The 18,109-nt window shown below is 47.9% G+C and overlaps 1 protein-coding gene across 4 annotated transcripts in view; it reads right to left on the bottom strand.

Annotated features, from left to right (window-relative positions):
- Positions 1 to 2,432: 2,432 nt before the first annotated feature.
- Fbxo25 (F-box protein 25) overlaps positions 2,433 to 18,109 on the bottom strand; it is a 35,140-nt gene continuing 19,463 nt past the window's right edge. The window contains exons 7-11 of one of the 4 annotated variants that reach the window (NM_001359061.1): positions 15,868 to 16,052; positions 13,944 to 14,126; positions 10,019 to 10,162; positions 6,360 to 6,386; positions 4,764 to 5,745 (exon numbers count right to left, since the gene is read on the bottom strand). In NM_001359061.1, coding sequence (NP_001345990.1) covers positions 5,656 to 5,745; positions 6,360 to 6,386; positions 10,019 to 10,162; positions 13,944 to 14,126; positions 15,868 to 16,052 — 629 coding nt within the window. In that variant the 3' untranslated portion in view covers positions 4,764 to 5,655. Of the gene's footprint in view, positions 5,746 to 6,359; positions 6,387 to 10,018; positions 10,163 to 13,943; positions 14,127 to 15,867; positions 16,053 to 18,109 lie in introns of all 4 variants that reach the window. The other 3 variants (NM_001347316.1, XM_030243729.1, NM_025785.3) reach the window with 3 other exon arrangements.

The raw sequence follows: 18,109 nt of genomic DNA, 5'->3' as shown, positions 1-18,109 counted from the left end.
AAGCCAATCTTGGAGTTCAAGGCCAGCCTAGTCTACACAGAGAAATCCTGCCTTGAAAAAACAAAAAAACAAATGTTGCAGTAACTCTCCAACTACAACAAGCCTTTGCAAAAACGCACAACTCAACTGTAATATTCACAAGCTGCACGCCTAGATCGGGCAGATTTACCATTACACGGCTCTATTCCTCAGCTATGAGATCCCTTGCTAAATGTGGCTTCTCTGGGCCATAAGGTTCTGCTCCATCTTCTTTCTGCCTCTCTTTTCACTGTAAGATAGTGTCTTCACTGCCTCTCTTTTCACGGTGAGTTCACTTCTCAGAGGCAACGAATAGATGACTTCAGTTTTTTGGTCCAGGCTACAAATCTGTCTTCTGATTGGAGCACTGGGACCATCAGTATTCAGGCACTACTGAGCTGTGTGCATTGACTAGCTCTTTGCTGGTGCTACAAAGCCATTCTAACAGGGCCAAGTCTTTCCTGTGGCCTATGATCTAAAGGACTCCTTCAAGCCTCTTCTTTAACACTGGCTCAGGGGCTGTTTTCATCCTGGGACATGTTTGTTCCTCCCTTAATTATGACAAATGGCCCTGTGTAGTAGCCTGGGTTTGCAGTACCTTTCAGAACTTGAACAACAATGTCGGGCCTTCCTGACATTTAAAGCTTCAGGGACAAATATCCTGTTATTCTGATGGGTGTGTCTTCACGTGTGACTTGATGTTCTTGTGTCACTCTCAATATACTTTCTTTGCTCTGTATAATCAACATTAATTTTACCATGGTGAAGAGAGGCTCTCCTCCTGAGCTCACCTGTTGGGTGTCCTAAAATGCTTCCTGTGTCTGGATTGCTGTATTTCTAACTTTGGGAATTGTTTTTAATGCTTTCTTATGCCAAGTGAGCTTATTCTTGTATGCTCACTGACTTTTATAGTGTTATCTTGACATTTCCACGTGTGCCCCGTCTTGTTCTTGCCTGGTTTCAACCCCACTACCTTGCTCTCAAGCTCAGTTTCTCTGACCTATCTGGATCTATCCGATTAAGACTTAACATGAATGTTGGATAGATTTTTGTTTCCGGCATTTCAGATGGGTTTTTCTCCAGTGGTTGTGTGGTTTTATTGAAATCCTCTTTCTTATCTTGTAACATTTTCCTTACATCATTCAGCTGTTTGTGTTCTCACTTAGAAGCTTATCTTTGCCAGGCCTGGCAGAGTGTACATCGCTAACACCAACATTTGGGAGCAGAGACAGGCAGATCTCTGAAACTTTGAGGTCAGCTTGGCTACATAGTGTACTGGCTGGATTTGTGTGTCAACTTGATACAAGCTGGAGATATCCCAGAGAAAGGAGCCTCCCTTGAGGAAATGCTGTAAGGCATTTTCTCAATTAGTGATCAAGGGGAGGGAGGGCCCAGTCCATGGTAGGCAGTGCTATCCTTGGGCCGGTAGTCCTGGGTTCTATAAGAAAGCTAGCTTAACAAGCCATGGGAAGCAAGCCAGTAAGCAGCACCCCCTCCATGGCCTCTACATCAGCTCCTTCCTCCAAGTTCCTGCTCTGTGTGATTTCCAGTCCTGTCTTCCTTTGGTGATGAACAGCAATGTGGAAGTGTAAGCTGAATAAACCCTTTCCTCCCCAACTTGCTTCTTGGCCATGATGTTTTGTGCAGGAATAGAAACCCTAAGTCACATAGTGTCTTCCATGTCCACCAGAGTGACCTACGATGGTGAGATCCTGTCTCCTAAAAAGAAAAGAAGGAAGGAAGGAAGGAAATAAGGAAGGAAGAAAGGAAGGAAGGAAGGAAGGAAGGAAGGAAGGAAGGGAGGGAGGGAGGGAGGGAGGGAGGGAGGGAGGAAGGAAGGAAGGAAGGAAGGAAGGAAGGAAGGAAGGAAGGAAGGGAGGATGGAAAGAGAGAGAGAAAGAAAAAGAATCTTTCCTTCTTTGGCCACAATTACAGCCATTTTTTTTCCAAGTCCTGTCTGGAATTTCATCTAGTTCACTTTTACTGGGTGCCATTATCATAGAATGAGTAATCTTTGGAGGAGTTAATATTGGCTTGGTTTTCTGGCCTCTTATATTACTGCAGTGGATTAAAATTTACAACATCAGGGATTATTTGTGTTAATTATTTAATCAGCTATATTCTTTCAGTTGAAGTACTCACAACATGGAACTTGGGTGAGATATAGTTGAAATACATATTTCAGGAAAAATATTCCCCATGTAGGTGCTCAGGGCGCCTGGTGAAACCGCTATATTCCCTGAGTAGACTATTTCCCACAGCCTCTGGACATCCCCACCCTGTAAATGTCACACTAGTCAATGAGCAACAGTGGCACCTTGGACTTCAGTAGTGCTGGGAACTAAAACAAGGACAGGGAAGGGGGAAGAGCTGGAAGGTGACAGGACAAAACAAGTATGAAAGTCAAACTCTCATTAAGGAACAAAATATGAAGTTTATATTTATTTTGCCTCAAACAAGATGGCTTTTGATAAACCTTGTCTTAGTTACTGCTCTATTGCTGTGAAGAGATGCTATAACCAAGACAACTCATAAAGGGAAGCATTTGATTGGGGGCTTACTTTACAGATGCAGAGGGTTAGTCCATGATCTTCAAGGCTGGGGGCATGGCAGCAGCGAGGCATGAAATTGGAGCAGTAGCTGAGAGCTCTCATGTTCTCAAAAAGCTGCAGGCAGAGCAAAAGAGACTGGGCCTGGTGGGGGCTTCTGAAACCTCATAGTCAACCCCAGTGGCTTATCCTCTCCAACAAGGCCACACCTCCTAATCCTTCCCAAACAATTCCACTAACTAGAGCCATTCCAAAGCAGGAGCCTATGAGAGCCATTCTCATTCAAACCACCAGGAATCTCTGTTCTCACTGGACGTTGTGTATTGAAAAGTTCTCTCAACTTTTTGCTTCAATTATACTGAAGATTCTCAAGGTGGTGAGATTATAAAATATTTTTAAACACAAGGTAGAGGCATGCTGCATCCAAATCTGAGAGTCTGTGTGGTTATGTGCAAAGGTAATTTAATTTAAAACTATCAACTTTGTAGATATTTACGCTAATGAATAACAGAGTTTTATCACAATCAAATCCTGCGTGTGGCCTGTGTGTTCAGCTGAAATTAGTACTAGCAAGCAGGGAAAGAGTGTGAAAATTATGCTAATAAAGTACACACTTCTTTATTAATGTAAATTTTTTTTGTTTGTTTTGTTTTTCGAGACAGGGTTTCTCTGTATAGCCCTGGCTGTCCTCGAACTCACTTTGTAGACCAGGCTGGCCTTGAACTCAGAAATCCACCTGTCTCTGCCTCCCAAGTGCTGGGATCAAAGGTGTGTGCCACCATGCCCGGCTAGTAATACTTTTTAAAATGCTGGCACCATGTTTATTTAAGGAAGCGAAAGCAATGCACAGCTGGTCGAAGCAGAGAGCGTCAGTGTGGATGGAGAACTCACGCACAGGTGGGGATACCCGTGTCACAGTCCTCAGCTCTGCAGAGGAGGCAGCATGACTGTAAGGCCCGAGGGCAGGGAGGACTGGCGCCAAACAGAGGTTCTGAACTGGGCAGGAAGAACCGCAGCACTCACGAACCCACCACGGAGGTGGTTTTCTGCACAAGAGCAAGGCTGTTAGCACGCAGTGGGGAGGGGTTCATGAGCCTCCACCCCTACCTGAGGAACTATAGTATGTTGGCTTGTGGATAGTCGGCTTTCTTTAAGGGCGTGGCTCCTAGTAAGTTGATCAAGCTCTGTGGACAGCCTCGTTCATACCAGGGGCATATGAGCATCACAAACTGAAGCGATGGGCTGTTACAAATAGGGAAACAAAGTTGGGGTGTTGTGGGGAGCTGGGGTGCGGCTGGAGAGCAGGAACGAATGGGATCAAATACACCGCATGAAGCTCTCCAAGAACTGGTCCTGTTGTAAAAGAGGAAGCGAGCAGAACTCCTGCATGCCTCACTGTGCTTCCTGCCTGCCGCCTGCCATCAGCCGTCTCCTGGGCCTCAGTGGATCGTACCCCCAAAACCGTGAATCCAAGCAGCCCTCTCTTCCCCATGCTGCCTGTCACACGTGCTCACACTAATAAAAAAAAGTATGAACCCTTTAAAAACTAATAAAGAGCAAGTTCCCAAAGCAACAGACAGGGACACGGGAAATAGCCAAGAAATACACTGAAGGTATGCTTGGTTGGTTTACAGACACACCCAGCCTGCTGCGCATGCGCTGCTCCATCCACGTGATTCTGTGAGGTCAATGGAAACCAGGACCTCAGTACCTAGTCCTCTGGTTGTGACTGGCTGGCAGCTAGTTTATAGTCTTAAGAAATGCTGACTTTAGTGTGCACGAGGAGGCCGGGTGTCTGCACTGTGTCAAAGAGACTCAGGTGGCAGTTATAAATGTTGTTCTTGGCTAATTGTCAGTTGAGGACAAAGTGTAAGACTGGAAAATGAAATGTTTTATCTGTATAACTATGCAGTTACTCTAGAAGTATGCAGTTACTCTATATCTATAACTATGCGGTTACTCTGTATCTATAACTACGCGGTTACTCTGTATCTATAACTACGCGGTTACTCTGTATCTATAACTACGCGGTTACTCTGTATCTATAACTAGGCGGTTACTCTCTATCTATAGCTATGCCCGTTAGAAATTGTAATGTGCTTAGGAAGTTTAAAGAGATGATGCGCTTAGGGCTCCTGACTCTAGGGTTCCTTAGATGATGGAGGACACAGCTGAACATCACTTTAGCAAGCACAGTTATTGTTGCAGAAAAATTATATAACTTTCTTTCATGTATCTTTATTTTCAAAAATTTCTAAAGTGCACATGCATTATTTTTAAAATAAAACAGCACATTTTAAAGACACTACCATTCAGTTAGATGCGAATTTGATGAAGCTGATCAGTAGATAAACATGGCTCATCACTTTACCCAGGAAAGGAATTTCTACAAGAGAACTTCAGCCTCACTGGGCTGTTTCCAGCTCCTTGGCAGAGGCTCTATTCTGGTTTGGAGCCCACATCCCGAGTCTGGATCTATGATGGCCTCATGGCAGGGGTTCCTGGAAACACGGGGACATTGATGCTAGCTATGGCCAGTGCATCCAGTTCACAGCCCCACGTGCATTCCTAGCTCCATCTCGTGTTCAATGAGGACTCATTTGGCCACAGCCACTGGGGTTGTGAAAATACATTTTAAGAAAAATAAATATTCTGCATAATGTATTTACAAGGATCAACTGTTTTGTTCTTCATCCCAATTACTGTAGGATGGAAAACTGTCTTTTGACAACCAAGAAGGACATTCTCGGTTGTTCATGTCAGTTCAGCACAAAATATGGGGCTGAGTATCCAAGACTCTTTTTGATCCATATTTAAAAATATACAAAACGGCAAATTTTATAAGCTGAGAAGAGTGTCAAGAAAGAAGTACAAATGGAGTCGGGGTCTCTCTCCCTCACTGACGGTGCACAACTGCCCGCACATCTTCAGCGTCCTGTCAGGTTCTCCAAGGAGCAAGCGAGGGTTGCACAGGTACAGGCAGTCACTGAGCCTGTCGTCACTTGTGTCACAGAATACTCACACCAACTACACGACACAGAAAGCACAAGGGACAGCTGTAGACAAGGGCACGGGGCTGAGTGCACCATCAGAACTTGAAGAGGTCAATGAAGTGCTCCGGAGACACAGGAGTGAAGCAGCTGTCGGGGTCAGCTGCGGTGCAGGGGTGTCCCGAGTCCTGGGGAGAGAGTCGGGGGACAGGTCAGCGCACGGGCTTCAACAGCTACAGGAACAATCTGCACTTTGCTGAGTGGATCCCAGTCCCTCTCACTGCCACACAAATGACGTGATTTTGCTGGGAATCAGCTTCTGGGTGGCCCCAAGCACATCTATTAACAGGTGACAACGTTCTTTAGTCGCCCTGTAAGGCACGGAAGCTGCTCCTCCTGGTTCCCCCCCCCCCCCTGCTGCCTCCTGATTCCTTCTTCCCTTTGCAGGCTCAGGGGGTGGGGTGGCTAAGTGGTCGCCCTCACACACAGAAATGGAGGCACACCACAAGCACTGTCTCGAGAGTAGGTGTGTGGAGTTGGTACTATCCAAAACCAAAGAGCTGTGATTATTTTTTGTTGAAGTAACAAGAGGAAGAGCTTGCACCCACACCACCTGGGAAGGCTCCGCATGGCAGGAGCTGCTTCTTTGGCCTGCAGCAGACCGACCACCCTGAGGAGCAGGGATGGTTCTTCAGTCTGCTTCTGGGAGAAGTCTAGCTTGTTGATAGCGACAGCTGCTATCACAGCTGTCACCTGACAGGGCGAGGACAGTGCACAGGATGGAACAGCACACAGGAAGTACCTTCAACAACCAAGCAAGGTGGTAGTCCTTGGACACCGTGCAGTCAGCAAGGAAGCAGCAAAGAGAGGAAAGGAAGGAGAAGTCAGGGTTAGACGGAGCTGCGTGTGCTCAGCCTGAGGCGGAAGGCTACATCTGTGAGGAGAACTAAGACATTACACAACTAAGTCGGAGCAATATAAAACATTCTGAAAGGATACCCCATATTTATACAATTAGAAAGATACTCTAGCCAGGTATGATATGAAAAGATACAAAGCCAGGTACCCAGCCAGTGCCATTAATCCAGTGCCTCACAGCACCTGGAAGGCTGGGTCTCATGAATTAAGGCCAGCCTGGCCTACACGAAGGAGGAGCTTCAGGCCAGGGCCACATAATAAAAAACCTGTCTTGAGAAATAAATACAAATAAAAAGGAAAGAAGAAAGCCCAGGGCAAGAGAAACAGCTCCACTTCGTTCCTTTTAAGGTCGCCACACCGACCATCTGCAAGGCCTCATATTCCTACGGGGGAACCAGATTGTTTGGGGAAAGCCACCCATCCTTTTCGTCGTCCTAGGGGTCTGCTCTGTGAATAACAGTGTAGCTAACTGCAAACTGCATGCACCCCAAGGTCAGACATCCATTTTGGATGCTTAATTTCTTGCAGCGCACCAACATCTGCTGTTGCTTGTGTGAGGTGGGCAGCCCTGTGAGCTCTAACAGAAGAGTCTGCTGTTCCCTGCTCAGGAGCGAGTGGTACTTCATCTCTGCTCACAGGGGGGCAGTTTACAAAGACGGGCCAAAAAGGGGGTCTGCGATCTCTGCCCTGTGACTGCTTCAGTCAAGTCTGCTTCTGCCTACAGAGACCTCAGCATCACTGGAAGTGTCCATCTACCGAAATACTGAGACAAGAAAGGGACGCAGAAAGGCTACATCTCCATCAGAGCTTCCCTTACCCTCTCGGCCTAGTTTCTGACAGGCTTCACCCAGTCAGGAAGCTGAGTAGGGACAGAGAGAGACATGCACACACCGACTGGCGGCCTCTGTGCTGGTAACCTGGGTGGGAGCAAACGGCTCAGTCTTGCACAGCACTGGGAAAACGAAGACGCATCGCCCCAGTGCAGCAGGAGAGCGATGGGAGACCAGCCTGGGAGAAGGCACAGCGTCCCCATAAGGACAGGCGGTCATTGTGGAACTCGCCAGGCACAAGACAAGACACGCTCAGCCATAGTGTGGATCTTGACCATATACAGGGCCAGGTGAGGACTTGCCACCCCACTTCCACATTCCTAACAGGCTTCAAGTCCCCTGTGTGTGTCTCAGTCAGCAGTGTTCCCTTAAGAGCAGGCACCATTCCAAAGCCACAACACTGTAGCTCTCCGGTCACCTGGGCCTGCCTGCCTGTACCCCCATGCTCTCCCATGAAGCATGCTTCCGGACAGTGGCATACCTTGGCAAAGGAGCCATTTAACAGCTTCGGGGATTAAGAAAGGTGGTCTTCCTTACACTTCACACTTAAGGCTTGAAAACAATCCTCAAAGGGGCCTCTGGACAGATGGGAGGTGGGAGAACTGTGCTAACACGACATCCTGCTGAGCCTGGTACCCACCCGCCATTTGTCTCCCAGACCAGCAGGAGTCTGCGTTTTCATGACTTGTTCTGAATTGTGATCACTATGGCAAGTGAGGCCAGTTAAATGTAGAAATCCGCAAGCCAATTTTCTGGAAAACTGAAGGTCATCTTCCAGTTAAAAATGCCCAGAGCCTGCATGTTTCATGGAACGTGTGCAGCACACACATTTTACATTCCCCACACAGAGATGGCACGGAGAAGGCAAACATCTTTCTTTGCGCTGCTTCCTTTAGCAGATAGGAAAAGCACCAAATGTTTTAAGATACTAGTCCAAGAAAAACTGGTATCACATATACAAACTACAAGCCTTCTTCCTCCATACAAGTATCCATACATCTAATATTTCTATAGTATAAAATAATCTCAGGAAAAAAATGAAAAGCTCTTTCTAGGAGGTGTGTTAATTCACACTGAACGTTACCAGTCTCATCTATGCGGACTGGGACAGAGTCAGGTCCTCATCTTCCAGAGCATCCAGTGAGACAGGATGCTACATGAGACTACTGGGAGGAGCTGCTGAGCACACACAGAATCCTGCTGGATTCGGGGCCAGCACGGGGCTCCCTTCCCAGCCCGTGTCTGGGGAAGATGGAACACTAGCGGGCTGTCGTTTGTGTACGTATAATCTCAGCGGGGAACTGAGGCCAAACTGAACTTACAAAGACCCTGCTCTCAAGAGAGAGTTCTAGAGAACGGTCCGCCTGCTGCAGAGGCACTTCCCACAATTTTTAAATTTCAGAAAGAAAAGAACCAAGGTCGGAGAGGACAAACTCTTCCTCGGCTGTCCTTGCCGGAGACAGCAGCAACATCCACAGCTGCACTCCTCTGCTTGGCTCTGGACATCAGAATAAAAGGCTAGGCAGTTATAAATGGAGTTTGAAATGAACAACATTTTTATACAGTTGTCCACTGCCAACAATTAAGAGCTTGCCTTGTAGGCTGAAGACATGGCTCAGCGGTTAAGAGCACCGACTGCTCTTCCAAAGGTCCTGAGTTCAATTCCCAGCTACCACATGGTGGCTCACAACCATCTGTAATGGGATCTGCTGTGTCTGAAGACAGCTACAGTGTACTCATATACATAAAATAAATAAGTAAATCTTAAAAAGGGGGCGGGGAGGCTGGAGAGATGGCTCAGCAGCTAAGAGAACCCACCAACTGCTCTTCCAAACGTCCTGAGTTCAAATCCCAGCAACCACATGGTGGCTCACAACCACCCGTAATGAGATCTGATGCCCTCTTCTGGTGTGTCTGAAGACAGCTACAGTGTCTTATGTATAATAATAAGTAAATCTTAAAAAAAAAAAAGAAAGAGCTTGTCTTGTGTCCCCAATTTAGATAAATGTTAAGCAGAACCATGTGAGCACGATATAGCGGCCACCAGGGGAGGAAGGGACACGGGGACTCTCCTCTGGTTGCGGGAAACACACTATTGTAACTAGAGACAAAACGGGTGGTGAGATTTCAAGACAGCACAATGGGATGAAGGACTCCTGGTTTACTGTTCAGGTATGAAGGTTACTGCTAGGGACATTTAAGGGTTTCCGTAAAGGATCAGTCTTTGCGGATAAAAAGTTTCAGTCTTGTTAAGCGTGCACATTTCCTCTGAAGCCTGTGCTTCCCACGGCCCTTCTGCCTACCGACGAACTGGGCTCTGAGAGAAGAGGCTAAAGGCTGCCCTGATCCCCTGCGAGCAGTGGGCCTGACTTCCAGGTCTGCCGAGAGGGCGTGGGCACACATGTGCAAGTTCTTTATTTAGGCCAGGTGTGAGGCGCTGCCAGGGTAGGTGCTCCAGGGTGGGTGCTCAGAGCAGGCTACAGCTGCGGCAAGGTCAGTGCCTCCACTTAGAAGAGTGCAGCACTCAGCTTTCAGCCCTGATGGCCTTCCAGCACGAGTATACCTGTGTGCCCCCACCTCCGCTCCCAGTGTCTAGCAGAACGCTTTCAGTAAGGTTCCCGTGGCGGGTACTCTTTCCCGTTTTCTCCCCTCTCTGTTTAAGATGCGGACGAACAGTTTGTCCTCACATTCCCAGTCGGCCTGAAGTCCTTACCTTCCAGAAGAGGATGCTGCAGTGGCGGCAGAAGTGTAGCGTGTCCCCGTACTGCTCTTTGGTCGGGTAATACTTCTGAAGCGTGAAATACATCAGCTTCCACTCGATATGACCTTTTTCTGAAAGGATCAAATGTCTACAAAACTGAAAAAGAGACAGTTCTGTTCAGAATTATCTGATGGTTTTTAATGGGTCCTTTTTTTCTTTAAGGCAGAGCAGTGCACGAAACACTTTAAGATTGAAATTAAACTTGGATTAAATCAATGAGGAACAAGTCAGGCAAATCGCGGTGTTCCTACACAGTGCCCGCAAGTAGCTGTGAGACAGACAGAAGACAGCTCGGGAGGAGGTCTGTGACAGCTGAGTATTTAGTAAGAGACTTGGATGCAGGATGAATAAAGCACACTCACTTCTTAAGAATGGAGAATGGACTCGGAGAAGCATTTCTACGGCCAAGACCCACACATGGTCAATGTCCTCATGAAGACATGGCATCCACCCGAGGCAGAGGATATGCCACCTTGGACCGATGGGGGTGGCACTAACTAGAAAATCAGGCAACAGCAAGTGCTGGAGATGCTGTAGGGAGTCAAATGCCTAGTATACTTCTGGTAGGGATGCAAATGGTGTGGACACGATGGAGAACAGCGCAGTTTCTCCAGGGGTTAAACACAGCAAGTGAATTGTAATTCCACCACTGATAAGTTATTTCAGAAAAATGAAAAACATGTCTGCACTGAAACCCATCAATGGATGTCACAGCAACAATCCTACTAGCTACAAGGTGTGAGGAAATCCAGTGTCCCGACCAGATGAATGGGTAGCAAAACATGGCGCACACGCACACAATGGACTCTGTAGTCCCCAAAGGAATGAAGCTTTACTTCCTGCTACAGATACATCATGAAGGGCACTATGGGAGTGGAGCGCAGTCACAAAAGCCTTACTGGTGAATATTCTGCTTACACCACAATCCAGACCGGGAAATTCAGTCAGAAAGCAGATGAGGGGTTGCTTCGGGCTGGAGGGAGGCTGAGACGACAGCCAATGGCACAAGGTTCCTGAGGCAACAATGGTGTCCCAACACCAAGCACAGTGACAGAGACACAAACCGGGTAGCATCTGAGTGAGGTGTTACCAAAGGGTGTGGGCAATGTAACTTGGGCCATGAGAAAACAAGACCCATGCTAGATCAGGTCTGCGTGCATCGGAACTGCGGAGCCAATAGGCACGTCCTCGATCATTTAGGAAAAGATGCCCTTGTCTAAGTGTGCTATGGCCTTTTAGGAGTGTTTCGCTTCTTATTACTGAAAACAATCTCTTGTACAACATGTAACCAGCCACACCTTTTAAGGACTTCGTTTGGAAATAATAATGGAGCCAATGAGGGACTCTGATTTCTAAGACAGCCTGAAGAGCAGAGGGGCCGTCACAGGCCTGGCTGGAGCGCTCTCCGTGTCCTTTAAGCACCATGGAAACATGAGCTAGAGACAAAAATACCTCTGCCTTCCCTCCTCACGGCTCCATGCCCAGTGTTCCCAGGAGGAACGCCCACATGCCCGGGTGTTTCTCCTCTGCATAAGAACCTGGGGTCTTTTTGTTACTCACGTCTCACATCTACGTCAGCTGCTCACATCACACACATCTTGCCAGTGGCTCCTGCTGCTGTCACTACAAACAGCTGACCCAGGACCTACACAGCCTTCAGCTTCATTGAGGTGTTTCCTAGCCTGCAGTGCTGGCCGGACCCTGCCCTGGCTGTAAGCTACTGCTGATCCTGAGAAACCAGGAGCCTGCTGCTGTTAGTCACTCTTGAAGAACTGGTAACATCTCACAGTTCAGTTTTGTGATTCAATCAAGAAAATATGCATCAAAAGACGCTCTCACAGGTGCTAACGGATGATTCTACTCTAAGTTCTTATAGAAGGTGAACACTGTTGTAAACAGACCTTTAACCTTTACAGTCTTTCATCAAGGAACTTCCAGGACTCACAAACCAACAGTCAGCCGATTTCCTGAAGGACGTGTGACGTCTGGATATATAACGCCTGCCAGGGGTTCTGGTGGCCCAGGCCGAGCCCTGGCCTTGCCCTATGGTATCCTTGGAGGTAGGTCCCAGAGCAATGTGTGATGCACAGGGCCCATCCTAGACAGACATTTATTCATCACTCTATCCATGGCTCTAAATATTTCCTCCAAAAGATCAACCACTCTCTCCTGCATTTCTGATGCCAGCTCAAATCTAATCTCAAAAAGGAGGGGGCGGAAACACAGTTGCCGCTGAGAAAGAGATAAGAAGAGAGTAGGAAGAGTCAGGATGGCTAAGGATGCAGGGAGCAATGGACGTCCACTCCCACTCAGATGGAGTAGCTATGCCTCTTGCTAGGTGGGCTAGCCTGCCTACCGAGCCATTCTCAGGCCCAGCCTCTGCACAGCCCAGTCCCATGGACCCAGTTCCATGCTCACCCATCTGCAGCATCCTGGCTGCACTGCTCCATGCCTGAGAACCCAGAGCTTCCTGCGCTCTCACAGGCTCACTCTGGGTCTGGGCATCTCCTTGGGGCTCTGCTTAGGACTTTCCTAGGGTCCTGGCTGGGCACGTACATCACCCCTGACTACCGCCTTTGATGTCCACACCAGTGTTTCTCTCAAGCAAGATCCTGAGAGCCATATAAAAGGTGCCCTGTGTTCCAGGTGCTTTGCTGGACTTTTTAAGCTGGGTGGAATCTCAGCTGTGGCTAAGACCCCTGATTCCTTCTTCTGATGGGACCTGCTTTCTGCTCTGCCCACATCTGCCGTGAACCAGGCACACTCTGGCCCCCACGTCACAATGCTCCAGCATCCCAGGTATGTCCACATCCGTAAGACAGACAATGCATCACTCGCTGCTTCCTATCCTTGAATGAAACAGGCACTGCTTGATGCAGTGAGCCAGGATGCCCACATGCTGCAGAAACGCAAAGGTGGGGATTTCACTCTGGAGCAGGAGCATCAACTAGCAAGACACAGGACCTCAAGATGGTGCCACCAAGTGGGAAGCACGGGAACTGCAAGGACGACAGGCTGACAGGAGGGGGCAGAGCCAGAGTGGGACTCATCAGGGAAAGAGACCACTGTGACCTTTCCCAGGAGACAGGACACAACTCAGCTAGTTAAGTAATTTGGTACTAGGACATTTTTAGAATCATGATTCCTTTTCAATATGAAACATGAGCCTTGTAATTGATACAATTCAGAAGCAACTTTGGTATCCTCTAGCTGCTATCAAGTGCTCCCCACCTTCATTCGAGGGCAAAGGATGGTGGCCAGCTGGCCTGACTCAGGGACTGACCTGCACACTTTAGTTAGATCTTGGTTTCTTTAAAAACCACAGGAATATCGTGGGACTATGGTTTTGTTTTAACCCAGGTGTGGGATACGGGGCTGCTTCAGACTATCCACAGCAGCTGACTGTGACTTGCCTCGTACTCTAGCCGGGCTATGACTTTACCAGCTGTAGATAGTTTCTGCAACCGTGTAAGGTCTGGAATTCTAGGGGTTTTTCAGAGGGTATAAATGCTAGGGCCCCAAGAAGCCTTGGGGGTGGAGGGATTGGGTTGGGTTGTTGGTTGAACAATGGTGGGTGGGTGGTTGTTATTGGGTTACCATTTGTTAAACAGTTGTGAGCAAAAAAGAAACAAGGAGAAATCAGATATCATCCTGATGGTGAAGATCACACTGCCCCACAGAACCGACACTCCTATTCATCAGGAAGTCGTCTAACAATAATGTCACTCCCTTTCCAACCAGACCGATGGCATTCACAGTCTCTCTCCATTTCGCTCTATCCTTCCTTCCTCCTTATCTAGTGTTAGAGGGCTGGAAGGTGGAGAAGGAAGGAAGAAAGAAGAACCCACAAGCAGCAAGGCCAGCTGCCCGCACTCACCTGCTGCTCAGCAAAGTGGTACTGACACAGTCGCTTCCACAGCCGCCTGTCTTCACTGAGCATGTACAGGGTTGGTGTTACCTGGCCCAGGGTGACAATGTCCCAGCCATCTGAGAAACGGTACAGGATGTTGTTCAGCATGTGCAGGGGCAGGTCACTGAGTGTGAGGCCAGTGTTTACCTGCTGAAAGGAAGCACAGCGGTGTCACGTGGAGAAAACACAGGGGCTTCCTGCAACAAAACACAATGGCCATGCTGTAGAGACAGCTTCAGCAAGACTACAGCGAAGAGGCCATGTGCTCTGACGGTCACTTCAGTCTTCTTCACTGCTCTGCAGGGTGGTCTCATGGGGGCTACCACATAGCATCGTCTCATGGGGCTGGCACATAGCGATTTCCCTGTGCTCAGGAAGTTATCCTTGGACATGCCTGCCCCTGCTCTATTTTAACTAGAAAAATACCTAGAAAACGGTGGATCTGAAATGTGGAACTGCTGATGACATCGACCCTGCTTCATGGCAGCAAGTGAAGTGAACATGGGCTGCGCTGCGGTTCACCCAGGGACAGGCCTGGTGTCTGTGCGGCCTCCCAGCTCTATCTGTATCTACTGTTAAATCTCAGCTTCCTCCTCACTGACACTGAGCGTGTTTATGACGTACAATATGGTTAACACAAAGCAAACAAGCTTCTGTAGCACAGAGAGGGAGAAAGACGCCCAACACGGAGGGTGAGGACAGCTGCCAGCTGTTGGTCTGATAGGTTAATGTACAGATGCTAGGGAAGTGCAGGACTCAGGGAAGGGTGGATTAGCTGGATGACACACCTCCAGAGGATATGCAGACAGCCAGCATCACTAATCTAATCATGAGAGATGCAAATGACAAATGCAGTGCTGAGCTGGTGCAGGGGAAGTCTCAGGACTGTTGGCAGATGGGTGTGAATAAGCAAAGAGAAGAGCTGTGGGGAGGCTCCTGAGACAACAGAAACAGAACGGCCATGTGACCCGCAATGCTGTATGCATCCATCCAAGGGAACTGAAGTCACGTGCTTAGAGTAGCAGGATTCATGGTAGCCAAGACCTGGGGTCAGCCTAGTGCCCATGGACGTGACTTTTTTTTTTTTTTTTTTGGACGTGACTTAATAGAGAAAATATGTTATATATTACTCAGCCACAGAAGAAATGAAATACTGTCATCTTCTGCAGTATGAACGGAACCATGGGTTATCCTGTTCTATGAAAGAAGTCAAGAATAGTAAAACAAAATACCGCATGTTCTAAGTTACATGCTGGAAGGAAAAAACTGGTCTCAAAGAAGTAGAGTGTGAAACAGTGGTAGCCAGAATCTGGGGAAAGACGGACAGAAAAGGGTAGGGAATACATGGCTAATGGGCCCAGGATAGGAGAGATGACGTCTACTGCTCATTAGCACAGTGGCATATCACCGCTAACAACAACGCTCTGAAAACCTCAGAGAGCTGATGAATACACGAGGTGATGGCTGCCAACTGCCCTGATGTAGTCTTTACACATCACAGATCTATAAAGCACCACATTGCATCTCCTATGTACATACAATTTTTGTGTCAAATAAAAATAAATTTAGGTCAGGTGTGACGGGGCTCACCTTTAATCCCAGCACTCCAAAGGCAGAGGCAGGTGGATCTCTGAGTTCAAGGCCAGCCTGGTCTACAAAGCCAGTCAGAGATACATAGCAAAATCCTGTCTCTGGGGAAAAAAAAAGAAAGAAAGAAAGAAAGAAAGAGAGAGAGAGAGAGAGAGAGAGAGAGAGAGAGAGAGAGAGAGGAAAGGAAAGGAAAGGAAAGGAAAGGAAAGGAAAGGAAAGGAAAGGAAAGGAAAGGAAAAGAAGAGAGAGACAAGGAAAAGAAAAGAAAACCCCCAAAACCAAACAAAGAAAAGAAACCTACCTTTGTCACCTGGAGGTTCTGCAGCTGCTGCTGCCAGCTGAGGACGGTCTCCAGGCGGCAGATCCAGATGTTGATGTTCCCGACTAGCACTGACTTCCCCACCCCTCTCACCAGGATGCCAAGGGTGGAGCTCAGGTCCTGGAGGAGGCCTTTGATCAGGCGAGGGTTCTGATGGTCATCAAGAACTGAAAAACCAAAACCAAGCAAGGACTACTGTTAACGCTGTCTAAGTTTATAGCCCAAACGTCTGTCGACAGAAGAAGAAATAGCAAAACGTGACCCCTTCACGCACTGGGATATTACTCAAGCTAAGAGGTGAAGGAAATCCTGACCGGTGTGTGTCATGAGCTCAAACAAGAAGTTTGACGTGGGAAGGACACTGTATGACTCCGTGCACACCATTTCCGCAGCCAGCAGGCACAGATGCAATGATGGGGTAGGAGGAGGGACTGGCCAGGGGAAAGTGGTGGGGGCAGGGTATCAGGTACAGAGAAGCCATTCTGGACATAGCAGTGGCTGCGATGTACATGCATGCAGTGCTATTGAACAGTATGCTGAAAATTGTTGAAAGTGATAAATTTTATGCCATATGTATTTTATCATATTAAAAAACAAGGAGCTCACTTCATGGCAGTTTAAAAGTGGCATCATTTTTCAGATATAACAACTGTTAATAATAAGAATTTTAAAAGCTTTAAAATGCTACCTGACTAAATTTTTGGTTGGGTCTACAATTTTGCCTGTAAAGTAGTCAGTGTACGTTTTCTTTTATACTTATGATAAGGAGAATATTTAAAACAGCTCATATACACTAGCGTATACACAGAGAGTAAAGTCCCTTTTACTTATCGTCACTAACAGGTAAAGGTGTATTAAATGAAAAGGAAAGTATGACTCACACGGTGCCTAAGTCACAAAGCTGCAATCTTAGGGATTACGGAACCCAAGGGTTGAATGAACTGTGACTGGTTAACCATGAAAGGACAAGGACCTTTGTAGGACTGGGCCTCTCTGGGATTACCTCTTTCCTTGGAGGGAGCACAAGGCTTAGCTGCTGGAGAGACCTATCTTCTAGACTGGTGTCAGAAAAAGCCCCTCGCCCTGCACCAAGTTTCCAGTTAAGATTTAGACTTCAAAGTTCTGGTGCTGCAGGTGCAATAATGGCATGGGGGGAGGGAGGGGCAACCAACTCCTTCCTGATTGACTGGATTTCAGTGTTTGCTCTGTGTGGGGACAACTAACTCCTTTCTGACTAACTGGATTTCAGAGTTTGCTCCATGGCAGGAGATGTCAGTCTGGTACTGTAGACCTGCTCACAAGCCTGTGGCTGGAGAGACGACAGGCCTTGGGGTGGGCTGGCAGGACGGACTTATGACTACAGCTTTGCTGGACGGACACGTTAGACTGTTTCCAGTATTGACTTTTATAGTCACAGCCCAGTGTCGCTCTGAGCCTGGGCAGAGCAGCCTATCTCTGCACTGAGTGGTGGCTAAGACAGCGATGCTTCACGAGTCCAGCTGATGGGGATGTGACCACTTAGTGCTCAAACATAAATGAAAAGTCTGTAAGACCCCAACGGACAGGGAGGAGTGCGACGAAATGCCGCCTTCTAAACACACCATGGCCACTGCAGTCACAGGCACTCAGCGGCTATGGCTGCCTGCCTAAGTAGGAGGGGGACCAGGGGGAGAAGGGGGTGAGGAAGCATCTTAGTTACTACTGCTGTGATAAAACACCATGATCAAGCCAGGCGTGGTGGCGCACGCCTTTAATCCCAGCACTCGGGAGGCAGAGGCAGGTGGATTTCTGGGTTCGAGGCCAGCCTGGTCTACAGAGTGAGTTCCAGGATAGCCAGGGCTATACAGAGAAACCCTGTCTCAAAAAACCAAAACAAAAAACAAAAAACCAAAAAACAAACAAACAAACAACCCACCATGATCAAAGCAACCTGGGGAGGAAAGGGTTTATTCAGCTCATACTTCTACATCATTGTTCACCACCCAAGGAAATAGACAGGGCAGGCACCTGGAGGCAGGAGCTGACACAGAGGCCATGGAGGGGTGCTGCTCACTGGCTTGCTCCTCATGGCTTGCTCAGTCTGCTTCCTTATAGCACCCAATCCCATCAGCCCAGGGATGGCACCACCCACAATGGGTTGGGCCCTCCCCCATAAATCGCTAATTTAGAAAATGCTGCAAAGGCTTGCCTACCTGATCCTATGACATGTAACTGTCAGAAATGT

This window comes from Mus musculus, chromosome 8 (genome assembly GCF_000001635.26).
Source record: "Mus musculus strain C57BL/6J chromosome 8, GRCm38.p6 C57BL/6J".
NCBI lineage: Eukaryota > Metazoa > Chordata > Mammalia > Rodentia > Muridae > Mus > Mus musculus.
Note: the sequence above shows the minus strand (reverse complement) of the source record. Positions and strands in the feature narration are given on the sequence as shown.